At 30.9% G+C, this 14,716-nt stretch overlaps 1 protein-coding gene across 1 annotated transcript in view; it reads left to right on the top strand.

Moving 5' to 3' along the window:
- LOC129234563 (serine incorporator 5-like) overlaps window positions 1-14,417 on the top strand; it is a 71,336-nt gene extending 56,919 nt beyond the window's left edge. The window contains exons 8-11 of the mRNA XM_054868584.1: window positions 884-938; window positions 3,858-3,897; window positions 9,343-9,484; window positions 14,210-14,417. Of these exons, the coding sequence (XP_054724559.1) occupies window positions 884-938; window positions 3,858-3,897; window positions 9,343-9,484; window positions 14,210-14,417 (445 nt within the window). The remainder of the gene's footprint in view (window positions 1-883; window positions 939-3,857; window positions 3,898-9,342; window positions 9,485-14,209) is intronic.
- The last annotated feature ends 299 nt before the right edge of the window (window positions 14,418-14,716 follow it).

Below are 14,716 nucleotides of genomic sequence, written 5' to 3'. Positions count from 1 at the left end.
AAAAAATGTACTGAAAAAAAAAAGGTGCAAAAACATATTTCATAACTCAATTTGTAAGTTATTTCTATATTTTTCATATGTACCTGTAATATACATACTAATTGTTAAATTATTTTGTTCTTTAACTTACTTCAAAAACCTTTTGCCAATATAACTTTAATTATTTCCTTTATTTAGCTATTGATTCATTATTATTACGTTTTAAGACAAATGTTGTCAATTTAGAAAGGTAAAGAAAATTTCCTTGCTTAATCGAATACCCCGATTAATCGAATAAAATTTCTTGGAACCGAGGTTCCAAAAAACTCGAGGTTCCGAGGCTCTATTAAGTAGGGCCGACAGTAGTTTTATTCTTTTGGTATAACAAATGCTCAAAAACGTTTAGAACTATGGGCTTATCTTCTAATCCTAGTTCCATGAAACAAAATACCAAAAGCTGCACCAAAAAGGTCTTGTCGGCAAAATCGCCACTTTCAGACTTTTCTTTTAAGAGGCATTGATGCTTTTCAGCAGTTGAAAGTTCTCTTTCAGCACAGCGTTTAGTAAATGATTTATTTACTTTGTTCAAATAATTGTCTATCTGAAATGTTCAAGCAATAAAAAAAAGAAAAGAAAAACTACTCCCCCCCCCTACTTAAATTCTGAAAACTTCCCATGAAATGTTGGTCAGAGTAGGAGATCCCACCTTGCCTTTTTCCCTAGTGTGAACCCAGGGCCACACAAAATGACATATTCTTATACTTTGAATTGAGTTATAACATGCTATCAAGCGGATTTTAAATTAAGATAAGTTTAGCTTTAATTTGTGTTTTTAAGGTTGTAATTAAAATACCCGCTTTTTTCAGTTAATGGTATGATTCATCCCTATATGCTTATTTTTCAGGCTTCGTACTTCCCATTTTTCATATAAACTTGGAATTCGAGCTCCTGATCCTACGGTGAGTTTGATGATTTGCAATTAAAAAAATTTTGCAAAAAAATGAGCACAAGATGTCTTTTATGATTAAACCTTCATCTGTAATACTATCCATTTTTTAACTGAAGTGTGTATTGGTTTTTCCTGCAATGGTTAAAAATAATTAGGGCCATGATAGGGTTGTTTTCTTAAATTAAATTAGCCCTTTTTAACAGTTGGAATCTAATGAGAACTTTGAAAAGTAAAAACATAAGTGCGAAACTGTTTTCATTTTGCATAGTTAGAGAACCCAGAGTCTGATATTAAACATTCTGCGAAAGGGGGTAAGGTTTACTGTGACATTTGGTGTGTAATTTGTTGCTGTAGAAACAGAATTTGTTTACAAGTGTGATTCTTTTTTACTTGTTTATTCATTTGGCTTCAGTAAGTTATTAAAACTTTCATTGTCTGAATTTCCCTTTTACAGCTTTTGAATAGTATATAGTTTTTTGTTTTTAAACAAGAGCGAAGAAAGGTGTATTATTGCTGGTTATGATTCGAGCGACAAACTGGGCCAGATTTGGAAGTATGGAGGCCCCGGCTGAAATGCTCAATCAAATAAAAAAATTGTTGTAAATGGATACGTGCAATCAATGCTTTCTGATATATCGATAAAAATATTATTTTTGTGCAAGCATTTTTTGTAGAAATACCAAAAAAAAAAGTCTGGGAGAAAAAAACGTAAAATTTGCTGACCCGTGAAAGTTAGGATATTTTGTAAAAATTTTACTGTGGGGGGCCCCTTTGTTGTGGAGGCCCCGGGGCAGTAGCCCCACCTGCCCTCCCTTAAATCCGGCCCTGGCGACAAAAGATAGCATTAAGCTGCATTTGAGGACTGCAACTTCAAGCTATTACTGGAAAGGGCCTTAGGCCCTTAATTGTGCCAGAATTTTATTCATATAACCCCCTCCCCCCATAATATGAACTCATTTTATAAAAATTAACCCTTAAAAAATCAGAAAATGGATCTACCCTTGGCTGCACCTTAAAATATTTTGTTATTTATGAGGTATCATTCCCATGGATGGATGTTTTGATCTGTTAAAAAATAAAGCAATGAAACAATATCAGTATGCTGCATAGTTGTTATTTTTATGCGCTGGTTTCTTATTAGTTTGTGTAAAAAATATTTTTTCTTCTATTCGAGAAATGAATAATTAAGCCCTTTACACTGTTCAGTTTTAATTATTCAAAAGCAGTTTGGTTTTACTTTCTTAAGCTATTTAATCCTTTCTATTATCCTATTGCAGTGAGGAACTTTTTAAGATATGTATTAGGATTGTAAACACAACAAGAAAGTTTTGGAATGTTTGTTAGACATAACTTCATATAGTCTTTTCTTTTTTTTTTTAAATCTGACAGCATTTTCTGCCAATTTATTAATAGTTAAGTTTAAATTAAAAGATCTTAGATAAAAAATATGCATAAATTTTAATTTAAGTGATAGAGTGTTAAATTCCTCCACTTTTGATTTGAATGAAAGAAAGAACACAAATTTTAAGAAAGCATGCAGTATTATGCGTTGAGCTGAATTAAAATGAACTTTTTAGAGATCATTATAATCATTTTATTGTACTCAATTTTCAACTAAAAAAAACTTTGTACTGCAAGTTTAAATTACTCTGCCTACACAACCACGTTAAAAAATGAATCAAAAATAACATTAAAGTTGTAACAACCACAATATTTTTGCAAACAATTTTTTTCAATCCGTTGTACCTGGAAAAAGTAGTTCTAAAAATAGGAAGCAACTCTATCAATTAAAAAAAATAAAGAAAACTCTTGCATAAAAGCAAGCAGGTGTTTCAAGATTTGAAGAAAGTCTTCCTTGATAAATGCTAAAGTAACCAGGAAACAAAAAAACTTTTGAGCTTTTGAGTTATTTGATCCTGCACTGTAAAAAGAGTTAACTGAAGTCTTAAATTGTGTGCTTTTATTCAAAAATATTCATTCATTGGATTACCATACTTATTCTACTTTACATTTACCAAAGGTTTTCCACCTTTTAAAGTTATTTAACTAGTTTAGTGCATAAAAATTATGAGTTAAACAATATTAAACTTAAAACTAATGGTTTTCAAGTAGAGTATAACTTTGATTTAACAATACCCGATTTAACGATTTCCTCAATTTAATGATACATTTCACTGGTCTGGATTTAACCCCATTGGATGAATAAGCTCCTCGATTTAAGGATGTCCCTGATGTAATGATAACTTTTTCCAGTACCTTGACAATCATTAAATTGGGGTTATACTGTATTTTATAAAGCAAAAAATTTTTACTATAGTGAAATCCCATTAAAACGAATACCACTACAACAAAATAAAAGTTTCGAGGAAATAAATTTCAGCCCTGATTTAGTTTCCATTACAATAAAATTCTTGTTACAACAAACAAAATTTACGGTCTTGTGATGTTTGTTGTAATGCAATTTCACTGTATGTGTAAAGAGATGAATGTAAATCTACTGTCTGACCACGGATTGTATGGAAAGACAAACATCCGTTTTACAGCCAGAAATGGACGATTCTATTATTTTTTAGTGATTCCAGCTTTTGAAAAAGCAGTCTCATTCAAATGAGCGGAATACCGGCATCAAAGTTTTACTTTCCCAACTCATTCAGATAGATTCGTCTTATTTGAACGTTTGAAAATTCCATACAATCCGTGGTCGGACAGTATTAAATAGCATTACATTCATGTTATACAAAAAAAAAAAAAAGAATAAAAAATGTGCTACACATAATTTCTAGTGATCAATTCATACCGCAGTTATTTAAATCCTTAATCCTGTAAGCAGATGTGTCCTTGTTGCTACTGATATGCACATCACATACCATTGCATAAAACTGAAGTTGCCTGCAATTATAAAATTAATGTTTATTTATTTGTTTCTCAGGATTGTTGTACTTGCTGTGACAAATCTTCTTCAAGGAAAGGTAAAAAAGTATTATTAAAAACAAAGTTAATTTTCTTCATTATTATTCAATAGTCAAATCGTGTTTCATTATTTTTATATGTGGTAAATTAAAATTATTGTTAGTTTTAGTGTCCTTAGTTGATCAATATTTTTCTGTGCTCCATACATAAAATAGGTTAGTATAATGAGTTATGTTGCTTAAGTATGTGTTGAATTGGTAATGTTTAAATTTAATTGTATTCTTTGTGAATTGGAAATAACTCCAAAGAGTTTTATTTATTGTTTTCAGTTACTCTTATTATTATAATTGTAATAATTTTACTTTATTGTTTTATTTGTTGTTCTTGTTTGATAAGTAAAGAATATTTCTATGTTTGTCAGAAAAGCCATTTAATATGCTTTTAAAATAAAACCTTCAAAACATTTGTGACTGAGGGTGTCAATTCATGTTTTCAAATTTTATGAAACAGGTAAATGCTGTATATACTCGCGCATAAGTCAATCTCGCTTATAAGTCTCCCCTTCTTTTATTAGGAAAATCGGGAAAAAACCAGAAACCCACGTAAAAGTCAAGCCCCTACTTAAAAATAAATAATAAAAAAAAACTTTTCGTGGAGTCTGTCTTTTATTGTCTTTATTCCATAGTCAAATCATGTAAAATTACAGCAGAATGTATAAGTACTTAGCCATTTAGTGTTTGTTTAAAAGGTTTGGACAAAAATCGGGGAAATGTTCATGTTTTCGAGTGTTTTTTTCCCAAGAATTGTTTGGAGAAAAATTTCAGAAATTCTGCCCCACATATAAATTGACCCCCAAATTGTAACCTAATTTTTGGTACTAAATTAATTCTGATTAGATTAAAGACTCCTTCTTTCAAAGAACACAGGTGCCATTAATACTTGCATTTGCTGTGACCATTAACAAATCACAAGGTCAAACGTTTGATAAAATTGACGTTTTTTTGTGACATTAAGTGGTTTTATATGGACAATTGAGGGCCGTGATGCTAGAACCAAGTAAGGGGCCATTCATTAATTACATAAGGGTCCTGAGGGGGAGGGGGATTAGAAAAATCTCTACATACCCTTACTTCAGGGGGGGGAGGGAAGGTCAAACCCGTTCTTATGTAATATCTTCCAAGTTGATATTTTATGTTAGGTATTGCCTGCTTGAGTGATTGGAAAAGATCATATTTCATATGTGCCTGGAAGGTAAAAAATGTATTAGGATGAGCTGTTTCTTACTTGTTTTACAAAGAATGAATAATGTGAAATATATAATAGAATTGCACTATGTATGGTATATTTTGTTTTTAATTAGTATCGCATCATATAATATATTTGAAAAATAAAAATCTTTGATTTATGTCAAACTGGAAGTTTCAGTGTAACTGATCCTTTTTCTAACAATGTTTTATTACTTTGAAAAACGAAATGGAATCTTATGTAAGAATAGGGGGGAGGGGTTCAAAAAATCTTACGTACCCTTACATGGGGGTGGGAGGGGGGGGGCAAAAATTGCCAAAATCAGCCTTATGTAATTAATGAGTGGCCCCTTAGTCGAATTTTTTCTTTTTGTTTTTTTGAAATTCACTTTTGCCTGTGGACACTATAGATATTCCGATTGGTGCAACAAAGGAACATAAATGTAAGATCAGGCCTCTGCTTTGTAGTAAATAATGTAGGAAAGATAAAACAGTTTCTATTGGCCACTGGTGTTATTTTTTGGTCTTCCCAGAAATTTGTGAGTCTGGACTTACCTAGTTCTTGTATGGAGGCTCGCCATTATATGTTGCTGCATATGTTGTGCTGAGTTTGTTCATTTGATAGTTTGATACCTCAATTTCCATTTTACTCATCCCCGAATGAATGATGAGTTTTTTTCGACTCGACCACACGTGGATAAGTGCCTAAAAATGTATAGACACGCAAAATATCCATTTTGACGATTTCCGAGTTAATTACAATGAGTTTTCTCATGACGTCTGTATGTATGTGCGTATGTATGTCACATAACTCAATAACGGTATGTCCTAGAAAGTAGAAATTTGGTATGTAGACTCCTAGTGGGGTCTAGTTGTGTACCTCCCCTTTTGGTTGCATTCGGATGTTTCTAAAGGGGTCTTTTGCCTCTTTTTGGGGGTAAATCATTGCTAATTTCGATGTAAACTCAAGTGGTGTTATCATTTGGCGGACATTTGGTGATATATCGCCAGTTTTTTGGTCGCTGTTTTGTCGCCAACTTGGCGACAAATTTCGCGATTTTCTCTTTTTCTTTTTTAAATCTGTTTCAATTTGGCCACGGTTGGTGATATTTAGAGAGTAAACTACTGAATCATATTAAAATTGCCAGTAATGAGGAAATAACATTAAATTGTAGTAAAAGAAAGTCATGTGATGCACACACACATCAGCTCGTTTCTTAGCATTTTTGAGTACAATATTCCATTTAATTAAAAGATTAAAAAAACCCTAAAAAACTTTTCTGGGTTTCTACAAAACTTCTGCAACAGTAGAAGACCACCTCTTATAACTGATATGTCGCCCTCTCCCCTTTTTTTTAGAAGTTTCCCCTCCAATTTCATTTTAATGATAAAAAGAAGAAAAACTTTCAGTCTTAAAAATTGACAAGTAAATGATAAATGAGAATATACAATAAAAGTGAAAAGAAAATATTTCTTTTCTTTTTTTTTCCAAACTGCAATCTTTAAGTATTATTTAGGAACATCGAGATTTTGTATTATGAAATTACCTTACCAACATGACCTACAATCGTGTTTTTAAAACTTCAATTAAAACTCAATCTCTCTTCTCCTAAACATCACCAATAACCGTCTAAAACTACGTTTATAGAACAATAGTTTCGAAAATTTTCCTGGAGAGAATCCCCCCCCCCATTTCGGGGTCAATATTATGCTTTAGTAGGGTAACTCAGCTCAAAATACAGAAAAAAAGGTTAAGTCATGCAACGTTAAAGCTTCATTAAAATATCTTAGAAAACATTCGCTACAGAAAAATAACACACAGTTGCTGATCAAGGTGTTTCAGTTTATAAGGAGTTATGTATTAAATGATAATGTTTATCCATTTTTACTGTACATGCTTTTTTTATGCAATTTGAAATTAGCAGTTTTAAAGTTGGTCCCCCACAATAAATTTTATCTGACGACGCCAATGGGTTCAGGGGCTCTCCCCATAAATTTTTCAAAATTGCAGTTCTGGAAACTCAGTTTTGGATGATTCTGACAAAGAGGGCGTTTTTCGGGCGCTACAGTAGAGGGGCTCTCCTGGAAGTTTACCAAAATTGACGAATATGCAACACGCATATATGACGCATAGTCAACTCCATGCGGGGCAAAGTGAAGTAGTTTGTTTCATTTACTTATAAAATCTTTTATGAAATCACTTAGGTATTCATACATTAATTATTTTCTTTACCAGCCTTCATTTAATAATTCCCTTTTTTATTCATTCATTTACTTATTTTTTTATTAATTCAAAATTTTATTCCTTCATTTACTTTTTCTTATATATATTAACTTATTATTTAATTTGTTTATTGTTTCATTTCCTTTTCATTAAATCATTACTTTTTTTTATTTTACTCATTTATTTGATCAATAATATCTTTAATAATCAAATAGAAAATATTTCATTAGAAAAAAATATTATTTTTCTTTTTTGCCCAATAAAAAAAGAAGTGAGAAATGTTTACCTTTTTTTCAAGATTCAAATTTACTGCCAAAAATAAAAAATAATGTTTCAATGCATTTTTACTTTTCAAATACATTGTTCTTTCTTTACAACGTAATTTTCAGCACATATTTCCAATTTGTTCATTTTTTAAAAAAAGTAAATTATCTTAACTATTTCACTTTGCCCTACATTTCCCTACTTATAATTTAATAATATATTTAGAAAAAGTGTCTTAAGAGTTCATAAAAATATTACAATTTATTTTTTTAAAAACAGCATTTAAGTAATATAATATCTACCACACATACATGCATTGATTTCTTTTAAAATACTTTTGAAAAAGTAGTTTCTTTAGCACATTATTTACGGGCTGCCATGCATACCTGCATCTATTAGGTTTAAATTATAAAGCAAAATATAGTTAATTCATTACATTGTCTACCAGAGACTACCGATGTTTGAACTAATCAATAGTGACACATCAACATTGAGTGAAGTTAAAAGTGAAATACAGTCCATTTCATTTACTTATTCAATCTTTTATAAAATCATTTACGTATTAGAAAATTAGTTGTTCTATTCACATTCTTTCATTTAAAAAATCCCCTTATTTGTTCATTCATTCACTCATTTTCTTCTTCATTCGCTATTTTATGCAAACATTTAATTTTTCTCACGTATTAACTTATTTATATATTTATTTATTCGTTTATTGTTTCATTTTATTTTCATTTCTTCATTCATTCTTTTATTTACTCATTTATTCTATCAAAAATATCTTTAACAATCGAATAAAAAATATTTCATTAAAAAAATATTTTATTTTTCACATTACCCCATGAAAAAAAGAAGGGAAAATTTTCTATGTTTTTTTTAAAGGTACAAATTTACTGTCAAAAATAAAAAATAATGTTTCAATGCAAGTTTTATTATAAAATATAGTGTTATTTCTTTATGTACCATAATTTTCAAAACAAATTTCCAATTTGTTCATTTTGAAAAAAGTAAGTCTTAACCATTTCACTTTGCCTCACATTCCCCTACTAAAAAAATTATAAAGCTTGAGGAATTTTTGTATATTTATTTATTTATTTTCAAAATTTTATGGGGGATCTATAAATTCAAGTACACTCAAACCTGTTTTTGTGCGGTATATGAAAATTTCAATCAGATTGGGACTCAATTGACGAAATTATTTATAAAACAGATGATTTCTTTGTGCGATTTTTTTTAATGCGGTCCCTATCCACCGCACAAAAACAGGTTTGGGTGCATTAAAAGTAAAATTTCAGATATTGATGCAAGATTTTAACAGGATCTATAAGCTTGGTTGTGTATGTGTGAATAACTTATTGATGTAATGGTTTCTGAATTATATTCATGGCATGTTGAGGTATAAAAACTTTTATTTCTTCTAAGTTAATCTTGAATTCACATGCGATTTTACCTGATACAAAACTGATTCTTCTTATCCAAAACTGTGTTTTTACTGATACAAAGCTGTTCGTCCTGATACAAAATTGGCATTTTTGCTGATACAGAAATGAATTTTTGATTTTCCACCCCTAATTAAAATGTTGGAAATATGAAAAATTCATTTACGGTTTCCTTGAAAATTTCAATTAGGATTATGGTTGCATTTCAACCACCAGGACAACACTTGTACATTATAAAGGATTAAATATAAGATGCTCATTTTATTACAAGTGAAATATTATTTAGAAAAGTATTTTTAATCTTAAAAGTAATCATTCATTACATTTTTACAGCCACTAATCATGTTGATGAAGGTGGAGGGCAAAAAGTATTGAAGAATGAAGTAGAAGGAGTTGTGTATAGTTACTCTTTCTTCCACATTATGTTCCTTTTAGCTTCCTTATACATTATGATGCAATTGACACACTGGTTCAGGTACTGAAATTTTAACAGCTTTTGTGATATTGTTTTTTAAAAATGTTGTTTCCAATTAATTTATGCTATATTACTTGTGATAAGGATTTTTCCGCATCTTACAGTACTTTATAATTAAGAATACTTCTGCCGTGGGCAGGTAAACGGCAGTGTCTGCAAAAATGTGCTTTCGAGATATTCAAGAAGACCCGTTTGCATTCCATACAAACAGTAGGGAAATGTTGGAATACACGTGTTTTTGACACTTTTTTTCCAATGGAAACCTAATAAGAAAGATTTAACGATAAAATTAATGTACAATAGATGGCAAAAATGCAAGAAAATGAAAAATTTTCAGTCACTGCTCTTTACCTGTCCACGGCAAAATTATTCAATGAAGCCAGTGTAGGGTAGACCAGGGCTATGCCGCCACCTTAAGGAACTTCAATTTTTATCACCATCAAAAATTGTATTTATGAGCTAGATCAATATTTTGGATTATTGTTCGCCATCTTAAGAATGTACACAAAATTTGTCATTAATAAATCTACAAAAGAAATAGTCATACAACATCACTCTGTCAACCTCTGCACTGTTAGGGTATTATTACCCAGGGAGCTGGGGTAATCCCGCCACAGACATGGGGTAATCCCCCCACGGACATGGGGTAATCCCGCTACTAGCCAATATGACTAAAGACTGAGAAGGAAAATTTATTGAAAAGCTTATATATGCAATTAACAATACAATATAGTAACTATAAAGCAAAAGAAATGATAATTTTAGTTTATACAAGTGAAAAAACAGTATTTTAAATTCATCTGCTTTTTTTTTTAAATTTACAAAAATCACAAATGTAGTTTTCAGCTGCTTCAGCATCGCTAGACTCTAAATGCACCCACTTGCTACAGTGGGTGCATTTGTATCACAGTTCGTTTGCACAAAGCAATACAGCACTAAGTTGAAAAAAGTTTGGTTGGATCAAAAACGTCATCATTTTCGTCATCATCATGAAACTTTTTGACGTTGATGTCCTCCTCATCTGAAGAGTTTTCCAAACTAAAAAGTCGCTTGCACCTTTTCTTAACAGATTCATTCATTTTCTTTCGCCGTGTTGTCACTGCTTTCTCTTCCTTTGCATTTGGATTCAGTTGTGATATACATTCCCAAAACCTTTACTGCAGATTTTCTTTCGACTTGTATCTTTTTCAATGTCTTTTCCTTTCTTTTAGCTACTGTTTCTTCCAAAACTGCCTTCATTAGGGCTCCCGTTAGAATTGCCGAGTGGCCTTTACTTTTAGAACTTTCCTCCTTTCTGTTGCCAATTTTGGAATTGGTGAAAACTTTTCTAGCAATTGAAGAAACGTTTTTTGAGGCACTTCCTGAATGGGCTTTAATAAGCAAGGTGCTACATCCAGTAACTCACCTTCAGACGTATTGCTCGCATTTACAATATTATTTTCTTCACCAGTTTCTTCTGCTAAGACTAACAATTCTTTTTACTAAGCACAGTTTACAAGAGCGCATTTTCATTCCTTTAAAAAAATACTTTTGACCTATACAGTGGAAATATGCTTCTGTGGGTAATGCCGCCACCAAGACCAACTTACATATATATGACCTATCCAATGAGCTATCTTCCATGACCGCACAAATTTGAAAAATACCGATTAGTGTCACTCCTATTCAACTGTACTTTCTTCAGTCGGCGCTGCTTGTGTGCTAAAATCTGAGTTTTAAAATCATTATTATTAATTCTATTCATTTTTATTAATCAACTTTTGACTTAAAATCACAAAATGGTATACTGTTGTGTGTCATGCTGTAGTTCCGAAAGAAATTCAAGCTCTAAAGAGCTTGGGATTTCATTTCATGTATTCCCATGTGATAGCTCATGTAGAACAATATGGAATAACAACATATCGAGACAGAGTAAGAATTTATTAAATTGTTTCATAAATTGTAGTTTTCAATCCTTAATTTGTATCCTAATCTACCTTTAAACTCTATGTGGGTATATTTCGACAAAGTAGTTTGTAGTATTTTAATGATGTTACCCGTTTCAAATCATCTTATAAAATTCACACTCTGAAAAATTTCAAAATCAAGTGCTCAAATCTTGCATCATTTTATATTCAGGTCCATAAGTAGATCAATGAAATCGACAGTTCAATCAGTGTTTGTTTACACATTTTTAAGTGCATCTTTTTGCAATTGCTTAAACATTTTTATTTCAAATTGTTTTGCATTCTATGACAACTTAATAAACAAATTATTTTTTTAAGTACAAATACTGAAATTATATTACTTTTTGATTTTAAAGTTATGTTATTCTGTTGATAAAATGCACTACAGTCGAACCTATCTCGAATTTTACGAAAAAGATGAAAAAATGGAGATATGGAGGTTTTGAGATATAGAGCTTTTGAAAAAAGTTCTAAAAATAAGTAATTGGAGAAATGACTCGAAAGTAAAACTTTGGAAGCAATTTTACTAATCAACAATGTCCCCTTCCTCTCAGTTTCCGAATGGATATAATTGCTGAAAAAACTTGCTTCTTGTACATAAAGTTTTAATTCTGGAGGATTATGTGACTGCTAATACTGAGAAAAATGCTTTTTTTCTCCAAATTCCAGTTATTAAAGATCATTGGGGATCGAATTCAAGAAAGACTTAAGTTGAAATTCGAGATATACAGGTTTTCAGAAAATTTCATTCAAGACAAACATGGGGGAAAACATTGAAACATTGAATTAATACTTTATGTACAGGGAAAATGAAAAACTTTGACATAGAGCGGTTTTTGAGATAGGCAGGTTCGAGATAAACAGGTTCGACTGTATTATTTTTTATAAGTTCTTGTATTAAAACAAGTTTATTGTATAATTTCCTAATTTGAAAGGTACAAATGTTTAATTAAAAATTCATTCATAAAAATGTGTTAAGTAAGTTAGTCTTTGTTTTGGTTTCTCGGCCTGAAATTTACCATCGGAATAGCCGGTAAGTGGCGATACAACTCAACTGTAATGGGGGTACGGTACGTGCTAATACGAAGTCTCCTAGAAGCCTCGCCATTGCTCGAGTCATATCTACGTAAGTTGGTCTTGACCGCCACCATGGCCGCATTACCCCCGGAGAGGTGCCGTCATAACCCAGATCCGATAAGATGGAAGAAATGTAGGTTAAATACATCAAGGCAAACGGAAGTGAACAATATTGTTGACTTAAAATGTAGTCTAAAATATCTAGTTAAAGTATGTTCATAGCAACTGCTGCCACTGTTGCATCTAAAAGTACATACCTCAGCTTATTTAAAGTGGAAAAATATGATCAAACTTCTTCAAAACAACGTTCTACACTAGAAGAAAAAAACAACATGCGCAATGACTGCCAGCGACTTGGGGCATTGGTTGTAGCATCGTTTGCTACAGGTCAGGAGCTGTCAGGCAGACTATCTGGTTTCCTTGACTCAAATATCAGGGGTGGCGGCATTTCCCCAGGTGGCAGCAATCCCCTGGTCTACCCTAATTTAAAGAACAGTGAATCCAGTAAATAAATGAATGAAATAAAACAATAGTTGAATATGAAAGGTGACTGTTGCAAAACTTGACCCTTGCTTTCATACTTTTTCTTATTCATAGTTAAACAATTATTCATCAAAATATTTTTTATTAATACAGGCTCACCATTAAGAGAAAACAATTACCCGCCTGACTTTGAAAAATTAATATTTTTACACCATTTTTTCTGATAAATTTTGTATTGATTGTGTACCCTTTGCTCCCCCCCCCCCCCAAAAAATGATGGGCTTGGATTAGTAATTAACAGTTTAAAAAAATAAAAAGACACACAGGTCAGAATGTTTTAACTTGTGTTTTCTTTCCTCTTTTAGTATTGGTATCAGTAACAAAATTTGAATTTTTCCTATCATTTTCCAAAGATATTAAAAGTGTAGTTGGAATTGATTCTTTAAGCATTTTTAATATTAATTTGAACAATATTTAAATTAAAAAAAAAAAATTCAGTTGATGACAGTAGAGCCAGGTTTATATGCACAATAAAGTGATCAAAATACAGTGAAACAGCATTTATACGTTTTTGGAGGGACTTGATGAAAATAGCGTGCAAATGAAAAAATGTATAACAGGTATACGTTAACGTGCATTAGATTCTGCAGAGAACAATTTATAAAACATATAATTAATAAACACATATAAAAGAGAAATGTATAAACGGTGCTTCATGGTATGCATTAAAAACTCCTAGAATATGCACTAAAATTTAAAAAAAAAATGCACTAAAAAATTTTCATTTATGCAAATAAAAGTTTTCACATCTGAATATAAACATGAACAGATTTTCTATTTTTACATTTTTTATATTTTTTGCTATAAATTTATATTTTTGCAAAAATATGCACAAAGATTAGTATATGTATTAATAAGTATACAGAAAAAATCAGGCAACAAGAGAAAAACCCTCAGGTCAGCCAATGTTTTATTCCTTCTGAAGAACAAAATAGTTTTTTGTAATCTTCCTTTTAAGAAAAAAAAAATGCAGTTACTTTGAAAATTTTCCATTTTTTAAAACAGTTTTATGCATTAACATCAAAAGAAGCAAACATATGCACTTATATATGCACACATGCATTTGCATATAATTCCTGCTCTAATAATAGCAAAATGAAATGAATAATTTTCAAAAAGTATTTATTAATGATCACTAAGCATTTTTCTCTATCCGTAGGCCAGAACAGGCCAGATTATTGACATTTGAAAGGAATTGGGCCTCTGTTTGGGTGAAAATGGCTTCTTCTTGGACTTGTATACTTATTTATTTACTTACATTGTTTACCCCTGAACTATGTCCAGGTAGACTTAACCGTAGCAGATCTGGTAGAACTAAAGACATGGAGATGGGCAAAGTGAGGCATGATTCTGCTTCCAGTTCGTAATGTGGCTGAAACTTATTTGCATCGAAATATTTTTATAACTTTATTTATTTTAATAAATATATAACATATTTTAAAACTTCATAGCATTTCATAAAAATATCATGTGTAAAATTTTAATAATACTTTCATTTTTTGTATTGCCATTTATCAACTGCATTTTTTATTCATGAAACCCCATGATGATATTGAATCCAAATGTGACTGTTTTTAAAGTCAATAATATATTTTGGCAGGTATGAATATTTTTCAAAATAGTAAAGTAAATAGTTTAAAATTCATATAAACATTAAGAATGTAAA

The sequence above is a fragment of the Uloborus diversus genome, chromosome 1 (assembly GCF_026930045.1).
Source record: "Uloborus diversus isolate 005 chromosome 1, Udiv.v.3.1, whole genome shotgun sequence".
Classification (NCBI taxonomy): Eukaryota; Metazoa; Arthropoda; class Arachnida; order Araneae; family Uloboridae; genus Uloborus; species Uloborus diversus.
Note: the sequence above shows the minus strand (reverse complement) of the source record. Positions and strands in the feature narration are given on the sequence as shown.